General features: G+C 34.0%; 1 protein-coding gene across 1 annotated transcript; it reads right to left on the minus strand.

The window, feature by feature from the left end:
* Positions 1-470: 470 nt before the first annotated feature.
* On the minus strand, positions 471-944 carry LOC149241507 (uncharacterized). Its single transcript, XM_089370571.1, has one exon. It carries the CDS (start codon positions 942-944, stop codon positions 471-473), a length of 474 nt encoding a protein of 157 aa, XP_089226697.1.
* Positions 945-14,568: the final 13,624 nt, after the last annotated feature.

Below are 14,568 nucleotides of genomic sequence, written 5' to 3' on the forward strand. Positions count from 1 at the left end.
ACTTCTTGTCTCTTTTCTTTCCTTCCCTCATTTTCTTTCTGCTGAGTATCTGTCATCTCCTTGATGACTTCCTCGTTCATCTCCCCCACCTCCTCCGATTGAAGGGTAGCAAATCTATTGAGGTTTCGTTGCTCTACCTCGTTTTGGTGCGCCTTTTGTGACCCTGTTGGTTTCTGATTTCTTCTTCTTCTGTGTACTTCTAGGAAACCATCTCCATCCTCTTTTCCAGTCTCCTCTCTTGTCTTCTTTCCTTGTGTTTGGTTGTCTGGGTTGTTTAGTGGGCAAGCTCGGTACAGGTGCCTATATTCATGGCATCTCCAACATCTGAATGGGATATGCTCGTAATCCAAGGTTTGTTGCCATACCTCATTATGGTATTCAACTTCTATGCAATCTGGTAGTGGCTCCATGATATTCATGTAAACTCAGATTCTTGCATATGAAATATACCTACCTTTTCTCTTCATGTCTTACACTTTGACGAAGGTGCCGATCAAGTCGCCTATTCCTTCTAGAATTTTTGGGTCCCAAAAGTCCATTGGGAGGCCAAAGAGTCGAACCCAGATGGGTGCTGCCAACATCTTCTCCTGATCTGGGTTATAACACTCCTCCCAGTGTCTCATAAACAGGCATGCATTGTTGAAGAAATAGGGTCCATCTTCAAATATCCTCTCCTTATCTTCTTGGTTAGAGAAAATCACCAAGAAGAACCCCTTCGCCCCCAACTTGAGATCGATATGCCCCTTTGGATGCCATTGTTGCTGAATCCACTTTATCAATTCTTTCTCAGATGGCCATGCCCCTATGAATTTACAAATCAAAGCATGATCCTTCATATATCCTCTGTACTCCTCTAGATTATTATTTGGTATTACGAACCTATGTTTTTTGGAAGCTATGGGTAGGAATTTTCCTCCGAGTGTGGCCTGCCATTTCGCTCCCATTACAGGTATACCATTTCCTCTTTTCCCGTTTCCACCGATTGATCCCTGGATGCTTGTCTTACTTACGGCAACACTTCGGTAGGAGGGAATCTCTTCCCCCCTACCATTCCACTCATTCCTCTGTCAGTGTTTTCCTTTGTTGTTTACCTCTACTCTTCTGCTGTTCGTGGAGGTGTAGGACTGTTAGTCAATACCCACGAGCCCGAGCCCCCACCGTTCCAACTTTTAAGGTTTGCAGATCTGTTAGGTACAACATGTGAGTGAAAACCCTAGCTGCTCTCCATCCTCATTTGAATTCCAAAACCAACCTAACAACATAAACATTCTTAAAAAATGCATTTTAAATAAAAGAACAGAAATTATATTTCCAATTTTAAATTAAAAAATCCAATAAAATAATTAAACTATAATTAAAAAAATTATTGAAAATTAAACTTCAAAACATTCATATCAATAGTTTTATTTAAAAAAATGAATTTAAAAAATATTAATTGACATATATACATACATATATATATATACATATATATATATATATATATATATATATATATATATATATATATATATATATATATAATATCCATTTTTAAGGTCACAGCCAAGCCAGACACCAAATTGGTGTATGAGACCCCCTTGTTTGTGGGAAGGGACCCACCTCCGCGCAGCGATTTGACTGCTAATTCTACGAAGGCATACATACTCTACCCCTTCTGGTTTTGAACTTGTGACCTCTTAGGAGAAAACACATGCTCTTAACCATTAGGCTCACTCAAACTATACAAAAACATATATATTAAAACATAAATATTTTTTATTTAAAAAATTTAAATTTAAGAAAGAATAATTAACTAACATAAATTTAAAAAATTAACATATATTTTTAATTATTAAAAACTAAGTATAAATATTAAGAGAGGCATGATCCCATCACCAAACATAAATTTAAAAAATTAACATATCTTTTTAATTATTAAAAACTAAGTATAAATATTAAGAGAGGCATGATCCCATCACCAAACCTATTGAAATTGATATTAGAACCAAATAATTTTAAATCCGTTATTGAAATTGATATTAGAACTGAACACTTTTAAATCACTGATATTAGAACCGAAAACTTTCAAATCACACGTACATGTATAGCAAGGTAACTAATATTTTAGTAGTTTTTTAAAAATAATAATAAGGTAACTATGTTTAAAATATTAGCGATACACCTTGCTTTTAATTATTATATTTACTGTGGTGTGAAGGGTGTGTGATAGCAGTAATAAAATAATTCATAGAAGTCTTAAGAGTTACATCTGCATTTTAATATTTTAATAGCTTTTAAAAATAATAATAAGGTAACTATGTTTACACTATTACAGATATACTGTGCTTTTAATTATTAGATTTACTATGGTGTGAAGCGTGTGTGATAGTATTAATAAAATATACAGAAATATTAAAATTTATATATGTATTTTTATAACACTTGTAAATATGAAGATGTGACATACTTATTTTTAAGACATTTATATAAGATTTATTTATGATAAATCTAATAAAAACCTCATAAAATTATTTATTTTATGAATATGAAGTAAGAAAATAGAAATTTAAATTTCAAAATTTTTAAAATTATTTTTTAATTTCTAAAAAATAATTTAATATTTAATTATTTTAAAACTTTATATAGATGGATTGAAAATTTTGATAGGTCAATGTTTTTTTTTACCATAATTTGATTACAATATTACTCACCTGATTATAATTTTTAATATTTAAATTTGCATTTTTTAATATATAGTTGGATTTAACACAATGCAAACTCTACATTAATTTTACTAATTTGACTCAAAAAAAATGACTTAGAAATATAAAATAAATAAAAATCATAATATAAAAAATATATTTAAATTAATTATGCACATTTTTTTATAAAGAATGTGATTTATATTTTAAAATAATAAAATAATTTATATTGATGTTAACAAATTAAAAAATATAAAATTGATTTACAATATTTGAAGGAAAAAATTAATAACAAAAGTAATTCCATAAGAGTTGTGTTTAGTGATTTTTTGGAAGCTTTTCTTATTGGTTTTTCTTGTCAAATTTCTTTAAAATCCAGTGGGAATTTATTGAAATCACAAGCTTGATGGGTAACCTCTTCACAATCAAAGTGGCCTATAGACTTTTTAAGGTGTTGAACCCATATTTGGCCTCAAATTTCTTCCGCACAAGAAAATTCAAAAAATCCCATTAAAAACCACTGCAATTCTATATATGTTAAATTTAAATATTTTACCACAATACAAAAATACATATTTATAATTTTATATCTGGATTATAACCATAAACGTTAAAATTCTAATACATCACATTTTCAAATTTCAACTCCATGCACATAGGGAGAAAAGGTGAGTACTCACCTATCTTAATTTTAAACTGATCCCGTGGATAATAACAAAAATGGAGGATGCCAAAGAAGTGTAGCCTCAAACTTCTCTTTGGTTGTCAACAGAAATTTAGAATCTGAACTCCATACTTCTATTTTATTGTCAACATAAACTTAGAATTATCAACAATTTATGTGTGGACAAATTCAAAAAAAAACTTGGTTTATCATAAATTAGTATGATATATTCGATTCTATTTGGAATTTTGACCTATTTATTATCTTATATTTAAAATATGTTTCCTTATAAAATGTGCAACTGGAAAAACCGAAAACCTTTAGCTACAAGATTAACTTGCACCATAAAACTTTTGTTTTCGACATAAACTTAGAATGGTCAACAATTTATGTGTGGACAAATTCCAAAAAAAAACCTTGGTTTATCATAAATTAGCATGATATATATGATTCTATTTGGAATTTTGACCTATTTTTAATCTTATTTTCAAAATCTCTTACATTTAAAATCTGTTTCCTTATAAAATGTGCAATAATCGGAAAACCGAAAACTTGCTTTATCTGTTTCCTTATAAAATGTGCACCATAAAACTTGCTTTATCCTCCTTGCATTTTGTCCCCGCGATCGCTCTTATCAGCAAAAATCTCCAGCGGGCCTTTCTCGGGCACGATATCGAAAGCATCATCTTGCATCTCGTTTTCGTCATTGCTGTTGAATCGCTCGTAATTCTCACACGGAGGAGTTCGTCTCCGGGACGATCTCCTCGGGCTTCTATGACCGTTGGAGCTCATGACAATCTGTTTATTGCGCAGAAGAGACGACACTGTCACAATAACACAACTACAAGCCACCTCAGTGTTAATCAAGAGCTTTGCCGTGAACAAAATAAGGCACCTATTTTGCGACAAAACTTTGGTCTCAGCGCACGGTAGTACTCACATTAAACTACTGTAATTGTTTCCAGAAATACTCATATCAAACTATGTCACATTCCCCTCTTCTCACCCCATCATATATATATATATGTATATATGTCTGAGCACCTAGTCAAACTTTTATATTCTTGGACTCTTCGAGAGTCGAGTGATTCATTGGCCTCGGCTATTCAAAGACGTAATGTAATAATTATAATGGGTCGTTGCGCAGTTGTTTACACGCCGAAGCTGGTTGGTCGCTGCCCAATAAATAAAATTTAATTCGGCTTTTGCGAAGCTCCTTGGAAAATGGATGTCCTTTTGCCTGGGCGGCTGCAATGACAGGATGAAATATAATTGTGAAGTCAAAAACTCCATGGCCGCTACAATTATAATTTAATTTATAATTTAATTTGCGCGAGTCCGTACGAGTTTCAGTTGGTTATGATTGGTTGAATTTTATGTCCAAAGTCACGTTATTTTATATTGTCCCCGTTTCGAGTCGCTGTGTTCATATTATTCCCCGCTTAACAGTCGATTTGTGAATGATTATTGAAGGTTCTGTGAATGATTATTGAAAGTTTTGAGAATCGGTTCCTCGGTGCCGCGTCGGCACTTTCAAGAGTTGTCGTGTCACATTACTGTGCACCAAGTTTTAATTGTCGCTGTCATATTATTCAAAGTCTCGAGAGTCGCTACCTCAGCATTTCCTCTATGCTTCGTCGGCGGTAAGATTCAGTGTGCCATATTATTATTATTATTCAAAAGTTTCACAGCGGCTTCCTCAACTCTCTCTCAGTGCTTCGTCGGCAGTTCTAAGAGTCGCTGTGTCATATCAGTTTACAATAACGTGTTTTAATGGTAGCTGTGTCATATTATTCTTTAGTTTATCAGTTGCTTCCTTGGGAATCTAGATGTTTGAAACGATTCCACAAGAAAATGCGTAGTCGAACTGTGGTGAAAAAGGACTGCGTCTTCCGATTGAATCAGAGTAATTAGTTAAAATAAATGATGAGAGTTTATAATATGGAAAGAGATTTAAGAAAGAAAATGGACATTAAAGATATTGATAAAGATAAAGTTCAATGTCATTAATGAGATACAAGAATTATTTATTTTTTAGTTTTTGATGTTTTATTATTAGATAAATTGTTTATAGGTAAATATTAATTCATTTATCCATTAGTAGATCAAATGAATTCGGAATAAATTAAGGATAATATTATTAGCTAGGAATCACATATAAAGTCACATGAATTTGGAATAAATTAAGTATAATATTATTAGCTAGGAATTACGTATAAAGTCACAATACATACAAATAAATATGCAACTAAAAAAGGAAAATGGACAAATTACAATTTGATTTATTGATGTCATTTATTAGCATCAATTTTAAAGATATGGATCATATTTTTGTTCAAATCAATTTATCATTTTATATAATTTTTCCACAAAAGAGTGTCGAATGATGAATTACATATAAAAAGCATAAAAATATGGATTAAACCACATTTCCACAAGTTACATGTTACAACATATTGAGTCTCATCATTCACTATTCATCAATCTTAAAGTTTCAAGCTTTCAAAATTCCATATATAACATTTGTCATAAGTGATCACTAAAGTTGTATTTGTAACCATCACCAAACTATAACAAAGAATACCAAACATAAATGAAATGTTTCAACTTTCAAATTTCACAAAACATCATATTCATAATTCAATGCCAATGGGTTATAATTTCCAACTTAAAACTTATTTTTCATATATTTTTTACAAAAACTATCATAATAGATATGAAAGAGTCAACAATTATAAAAAAACTACTAGAAACTAGAAGAGAAAAGTAAATCTATTATCTATTGCTTCATCCAGATCTTTCCATGAGAAATGTCTAATTTCTTAGAAGCTCGTGGTCTATTGGGAGTCTCCTTCTACATAGTTAGATGGCCATGTCCAAAACAAGAACCAAAAGACACATGATCTCCATGTGAGGTTGTAGATGGAGCAAAACTTGTGGAACTCAGGCACTGTTGCTCAATGATGGGGGTGGCATCACTGCTGGTGCTTTTGTTGCTTCATCATCACCTTTCAAAAGTCATGCTTCCAATTCTTCCTATGAGTTGTTGAAGTCATATATGATGTATAGCACACTCACGATAATGTGTCAACAACCTTAAGTTGTAATCTACCTTTCTTTATGATTTTCATTGAGGTAGTTTCTTCTCACATTATGGATGAAGCTATAGGTGCTCTGACATCTTGGAGAAGTATCAACATCTTGTGAGACCACTTCTATTGTCAATTTTACCAAAGATCCCTCGTCACCATACATGCCCCACCATGTGACCGCATCCATTCTGTCCCTCTCTTCCATTGCATGCAAAGAACTAAACATTACAGTTTCAGTGAACTATTTTCCGAAATCTCTACATAACCTAGCACACTCCTCGCTGTTAGGGACCAACTTATCTAATGTATCATAAACCCATTTTGTACCTCTACATCTGTAGGGGGTTTGGTCCTAACCTCGACCCAAAGTGTGGGTTTTCGGAACTAAGATGGATAGTAGTATTTTGGCATAAGGATATATGCCAAGGCATGTAGTGGAACATTACGTTTATCCCACCGTACACACACATAATTGTAAATATGATCATACACGTTGGGATCTTTTGGCTAAACAATATATTATTTTCCCCAACATGTTATCCATTTGCTCATACACCTTGCTAAACACTAGTACATATATTGAGAAGTGCAACAAGAAAGTCACAATTTGATTTTGCCTTGGTAAAAATGAGAAAATTTGAATTTCCACATCGGCAAACAACTTGGAGGTAGTTAACTTGTGTGACATGGTTTGTGTCACTCAATTTACTCAGTAAATTTGAGCTAAAGAGCTTGGAGTTCAGTTAAGCATGTGTGATTGTTAGTTTGCAGCAATCAAGGTCAGTTATTTCCATTTGTATTAAGTTAAACTAGTTATAATTGTTGATAGAAATAGTGGAAGGTTAGTTGTGCAATGGGAAAATAGTCTAACTCAATGATCTTCTAGTTAATTGATCAATCAACCTAACTAGCTAGTGCATGTAGAAAATTCGAGCTCCGTAGCAGTGGTGGAGATTCCAATGTAGTGTAATATTAGTTGTAGACTATTCTTGAGTATACAGACATTGCATGCAACCATATGATCAACATAAGGAATTTCGCAATCAATTGGAGGAAAATTCCTAAATAATAGAGGCGTAATTCCTCTAGAATTGCGCAAGGAAATAGGAGCTCAAGCTGAGGTATAATTTGACTAAGTCTGGGTTAGAGCTTCTCATTGAGTAGAGAGATAGGTTATTCACTTAAAGGTTTTGCTCAGATTAAGAAAGCAATTGTAATACAACTACATTCATCTGATTTAATGCAAGCCGACTTAAATGGTTTTTAGCAATTGCTTTCCCCTGGAAAAATTTTGTGCATGTGTGTTATTTCGTATTACATGTGTGTGATTGTTGTTCTAAATTATGAATTGAATTTTGTAGATCAGCGAAGTAGGATTGTGTCTCTTGATTTATATTAAAATTTCTTGAGCAATTGTAATTCTACCACCATAATTATACATAGTATCACTATTGTATTCGCATTAGAAAGAAATTTTTAAGTTGTTCCTCAGGAAGTTCGAATTTGCAACTTCAGTGTAGCAGAATTTATTTAGAGTTGTTAAGATAACCTTCAACGAGTTGAGATTAATGTATGCCTTGGAAGGCAGCTCGAATTTCATTGCATGGAAGGATCACATGGGGGTGGTGCTGGATGACAATGGATTGTTGGAATATGTCTAGACAAATATTAAAAAACAACAGGTATTTGATGCACAGAACCTAGCCCAATGGAGGAAATATGTATTCAAGGCGAGGAGAATAATCTTGGAGGGAGTCAGAGACCACATTGTCCCAAATCTCAATGGAAAAGAAACTCCTTTCGCAATGTGGAAGGAACTAACAAAGGAATGATATTATCACGTAGTATCTCACCAAATTTACACAAGTTCGAGATGAGCTTGGAGGGGTTGGTGTGACTCTTGCTAAAGAGGACCCAATGAACCTAGCTCTTCTAGGCCTTCCAAAATCTAGGCATAACTACTAGGACTCGATATATGGAAGGGAAAATTTACCAAAGTGGGAAAGGTTGTGGCCCAACTTGGTACAAGAAGAGTTCAGGAGAAATAATCGTGATGGAACCTCATCCAAAGCAAAGGATGAAGAAAATTTTGCATTGGTTACAAAGGGAAAGAAGGTAAAAGGGAATAAATCTCAAGCCAAACCAAAATCTAGCCAAAGGGGCAAGAAGAAAGACTTCTCCAAAAAAAAATGCTTCAATTGTGATGAATTCGAGCACTATGCTACAAAGTGTCCACACAAAAAGTCTAGTAAGAAGAAATTAGAAAGAGTAGCAGGGGAGGCATTGGCTTCACATTTTTAGATAGATTTCACCCTTATCGCATGCATGGCTAGCATTGTGATGGATAGTGTGTGGTACTTTGATTCTAATGCCTCGATCCACACGACAGGGTGTAGAGATATTTTCAATGACCTAGAGGAGAAAGATCTCGAGATTCATATTGGGCTTGGGGATGAGAGAAGGTATTGTGCTACTGGGATTGGTATAGTAACCTTTCAGAGGGAATCAAGACCCCCTCTTCACCTCAAAGATGTCATGTTTGTTCCAAGCCTAAAGAAGAATATCATTTATGTACTGAGTTTTGGAAGGCTGTGGTTATGATGTGATCTTTAGCAAAGGGAAAGCATTTCCAAGACACTTAACCACTGGACAGTTGGAGCAAATAGGGGTTCATGTGAAAAACTTGTAAAAAGTTAGATGTGGAAGATTGCACTGCATTAAGCAGTAAAGCAGAGCAAGTGTAGAGTCACGATTTTAATGAGCTCTAACACAGGAGATTGAGCCATTTGGATCATGGTGCTGTGAAAATTATGTAGAAAATAATCACTAGCCTCCCTAAAGTGTCCATTAGGGGAATTTTGAGGTCTAAAATGGGCCTCCTATGAAAAATGTACAACCAAAATAAACTTTATAAGAACCAATAGGATTCAAGACGATGATGTCAACCATGGGGGATGATTCACCATTTTTGGAGTAAAAAGGTAAAAATATTAAAAAATAATAAAACTACTTTTCCAACTAATATTTTCAACTTATATCCCTAAGGTTTTACTCAAATTTCGAGCAATATTACTCATTGGATGCAAAATTTAATTCCTCATTCAATGACTACCCATGTTGCATACTTTCGATGGACCCTGCTACATGAAAATGAGAAATACATTAAAAACGTGATTGCAATCATGTTTTTTCATTTATTTCTCATTTTTTGTGTAGTAGGGTCAATCGAAAGTATGAAACATGGGTTCTCTTTGAATGCAGAATCAAATTTTGCATCCAACAAGTGTTTCTGCTTGAAACTTGAGTAAAACCATAGGGAGATAAGTTGAAAATACGAGTTGAAAATATAGTTTTTTCTTTTTTCCCTCTAAAATTTGATGATGTAATCTAATATTATTTTATTATTTCCACTATTATTTTATAATTTTCTTAAGAGGCCCATTTTAGACCTCACAATTCCCCTTATGCACTTAAACATCAATATCTATGAAAGGATTATACCTTGGGAAAGTATGTGAAATCCACATTCCATGATCGATACAACAAAGCACTTGTAGTGTTGAAAAGAGTCCAATTTGATGTTTGTGGACCTTTCTCGACAACATCCACTACAGGACATAAATATTATGTTATTTTTGTTGATGATTTCTCAAGGAAGTGATGGATCTTCTTCATGTGCAAAAAGGATGAGACATTCTTAAAGTTTGTGGAGTTCAAAGCACTAGTTGAAAAAGATATAGACAAGAAGGTAAAGGCTCTTAGGAGAGACAATGGATGTGAGTATGTTTGAATGACTTTAAGGATTTATATGCAAAATAAGGCATTCAAAGAGAGTTGATAGCACCCCATAACGTGCAAAAAAATGGGTTAGGTGAGAGAGAGAATAAGATCATTGTGGGAGCTACGAGAGCTATGATACATTATCCGATGGGAATTTATTGAAATCACAAGCTTGATGGGTAATCTCTTCACAATCAAAGTGGCCTATGGGTTTTTTAAGGTGTTGAATCTATATATATAGTCAAAAAACCGATTTAAATAACAAAAATCAAAGTTTGACCTCAAATTTCTCCCACACAGGAAAATCCAAAAAATCCCATTAAAAACAACTGCAATTCTATATATATGTTAATTTTAAATATTTTACCACATTGCAAAAATACATATTTGTAATTTTATATCTTGATTATAACCATAAACATTAAAATTCTAATACATCACATTTTCAAATTTCAACTCCATCCACATAGGAAAAAAGGTGAGTACTCACCTATCTTAATTTTAAACTGATCCCGTGGATAATAACAAAAATGGAGGATGCCAAAGAAGTGTAGCCTCAAACTTCTCTTTGGTCGTCAACAGAAATTTAGAATCTGAACTCCATACTTCTATTTTATTGTCAACATAAACTTAGAATTATCAACAATTTATGTGTGGACAAATTCAAAAAAAAAAAAACTTGGTTTATCATAAATTAGTATGATATATTCGATTCTATTTGGAATTTTGACCTATTTCTTATCTTATATTTAAAATATGTTTCCTTATAAAATGTGCAACTGGAAAAACCGAAAACCTTTAGCGACAAGATTAACTTGCACCATAAAACTTTTGTTTTCGACATAAACCTAGAATGGTCAACAATTTATGTGTGGACAAATTCCAAAAAAAAACCTTGGTTTATCATAAATTAGCATGATATATATGATTCTATTTGGAATTTTGACCTATTTTTAATCTTATATTCAAAATCTCTTACATTTAAAATCTATTTCCTTATAAAATGTGCAATAATAGGAAAACCGAAAACTTGCTTTATCTGTTTCCTTATAAAATGTGCACCATAAAACTTGCTTTATCCTCCTTGCATTTTGTCCCCGCGATCGCTCTTATCAGCAAAAATCTCCAGCGGGCCTTTCTCGGGCACGATATCGAAAGAATCATCTTGCATCTCGTTTTCGTCATTGCTGTTGAATCGCTCGTAATTCTCACACGGAGGAGTTCGTCTCTGGGACGATCTCCTCGGGCTTCTATGACCGTTGGAGCTCATGACGATCTGTTTATTGCGCAGAAGAGACGACACTGTCACAATAACACAACTACAAGCCACCTTAGTGTTAATCAAGAGCTTTGCAGTGAACAAAATAAGGCACCTATTTTGCGCAAAACTCTGGTCCAGAAATACTCTTATCAAACTATGTCACATTCCCCTCTTCTCACCCCATCTCATATATATTCTTGGACATTCCCCTAGTCAAACTTTTATATTCTTGGACTCTTCGAGAGTCGAGTGATTCATTGGCCTCGGCTATTCAAAGGCGTAATGTAATAATTATAATGGGTCGTTGCGCTGTTGTTTACACGCCGAAGCTGGTTGGTCGTTGCCCAATAAATAAAATTTAATTCGGCTTTTGCGAAGCTCCTTGGAAAATGGATGTCCTGTTGCTTGGGTGGCTGCAATGATAGGATGAAATATAATTTTGAAGTCATAAATTCCATGGCGGCTATTACTATAATTTAATTTGTGCGAGTCCGTACGAGTTCGGGTTGGGTATGATTGGTTGAATTTTATGTCCAAAGTCACGTTACTTTATATTGTCCCCGTTTCGAGTCGCTGTGTTCATATTATTCCCCGCTTAACAGTCGATCTGTGAATGACTATGGAAGGTTCTGTGAATGATTATTGAAAGTTTTGAGAATCGGTTCCTCAGTGCCGCGTCGGCACTTTCAAGAGTTGTCGTGTCACATTACTGTGCACCAAGTTTTAATAGTCACTGTCATATTATTCAAAGTCTCGAGAGTCGCTACCTCAGCATTTCCTCTATGCTTCGTGGGCAGTAAGATTCAGTGTGCCATATTATTATTATTCAAAAGTTTCACAGCGGCTTCCTCAACTCTCTCTCAGTGCTTCGTCGGCAGTTCTAAGAGTCGCTGTGTCATATCAGTTTACAATCACGTGTTTTAATGGTAGCTGTGTCATATTATTCTTTAGTTTATCAGTTGCTTCCTTGGGAATCTAGATGTTTGAAGCGATTCCACAAGAAAATGCGTAGTCGTACTGTGGTGAAAAAGGACTGCGTCTTCCGATTGAATCAGAGTAATTAGTTAAAATAAAGCATGACAGTTTATAATATGGAAAGAGATTTAAGAAAGAAAATGGACATTATGTTAGAAAACTAATATAAACTTAAACAGCGATTCTGCATGCGGAAAGAACTGAAAAGAATCGTTGAAACTTAATGTCCAGGTATACGGATTACCTCCAGCCATTGGTGAAACTCTTGATGCAATTTCCTTCTGAAAAACCACGCTCCAGCTGCCCAAGCAAAAAGAAAAGAATGCAGCTGATCTGAAGGCACTTCCAAGCTCTGCTACCTCAGCTAGATGGTGTAAAACTGAAGGGGATTGAGATGCAAGCTTGGGGACCAAACAGATGAATTTATAGCTAAGCTTCCATCAAGCTTCTGATAGCTATGTGTCAGATGTCCCACAGATCAAGGCAGAGAACTCCAGATGGGAGTAATGGACCACTTCAGTAGCTCCTAACAATAAATTTATTAGCTGTAGTTGATTTCCTTAACTTAAGGAAACTACTGCAGTTGGTTTCCATAAGTTAAGGAAAGACTGCAGTTTAAATTCCATAATTTTAGGCAGCAATTTTGCATAAACTAATGGAGCTTAACATTCTCCCACTTGGTCCATACTTCCAAACTTAATGTCTCAACTTAAAAATCATTGATAATCTGTATTAAGTAATAGATACATGAATCATGGCGATAAGTCCTCTTATGACGAGTATTATCTTCCATGTATTACTATGTATTTATTCTTATTATAATTTATGTGGCAACAATTTCTTAATGAATAAACCCTATGTTTATTCTTGGTCCTTCTTAAATGAATTTTCTCAAATCAACTTACGGTGCACATAAATATGAGAAAAAACATCACAATAATTAAGAATTTCATTAACATTGTCCATACAATGAAAAACTGCATAATGAAACCAAGTCCCATATTCAATACATGATCCTTGAATTTAAACGGTGGCATGCCCTTAGTCAAAGGATCAACGATCATTAACTCAGTGCTGGCGTGCTCAATGACCACTTTATTTTCTTTAACACGTTCCCTTATAGCTAAATACTTAATGTCGATGTGTTTATTTCGACTCCCACTTTTTTTTTAGCCATAAAACCAGCAGCTGAATTATCACAATATATTCTCAATGGCTTAGATATAGAATCCATAATTCTAAGCCCAGAAATGAAATTCTTAAGCCATACACCATGTAAATTAGCCTCAAACAGGATATACATAAGCATGTAGTCTTTGGTCCCTTGAAGGTACCTCATTACTTTCTTTGCAGCTCTCCAGTGGTCTAAACCTGGATCACTCTGATATCGTCCCAACATTCCCAATGGGAGCTACACTTGGTGAACAATCCTTCATCCGAAATCTCTCTAAAATTTTATTAATATAGGTTTCCTGTGACAGACCCAAGATGCCTCGAAATCTGTCTCTATGGATCTTAATGCCAATGACATAAGATGCCTCACCCATATCCTTCATATCAAAACTTTTAGAGAGGAATTGTCTCACCTCATGTAGCAAACCCTTATCATTGGTTGCTAGCAAAAGGTCATCCACATATAAAACAAGAAAACAAATTGTACTCCCACTAACCTTCAGGTATATACATTGATCCATAATGTTTTCTACAAAACCAAAAGAAGAAATTACATTATGGAATTTCAAATACCATTGGTGGGATGCTTGTTTTAAACCATATAATGACTTCTTGAGCTTGCAAACCAATTGCTCACCATGACTAGAGGGGAATCAATGAAGATGTGTTATTAATGAAGAAGTGTTGTCAATCATTAATGACGAAGTGTTATTAATGAAGAAGTGTTAATAACCATCATCCTTTAGTGCCACTGTGAACATGCATTGAATCATATGTGACATTGTTTTGTAAATTAATGCAGTAAAGACCATTACACAAAATACCATTCCCAACATAATCAGATTTATAGAATATACTGAAAAATTATTTTCTGAAAAGTTTAAGGAATATCCAAAAGGTACAAGCCTTGAAACTGAGATCAAGTTTCTAGAAAAACTT

This window comes from Pinus tabuliformis, chromosome 8, assembly GCF_031772625.1.
Source record: "Pinus tabuliformis cultivar Carrire ecotype Pingquan chromosome 8, CPIR1, whole genome shotgun sequence".
In the NCBI taxonomy this organism is placed as follows: Eukaryota; Viridiplantae; Streptophyta; class Pinopsida; order Pinales; family Pinaceae; genus Pinus; species Pinus tabuliformis.

Coding starts and splice junctions, on each gene's coding strand:
- LOC149241507 (XM_089370571.1), bottom strand. CDS start 944: ATGGGAGCGAAATGGCAGGCCACACTCGGAGGAAAATTCCTACCCATA.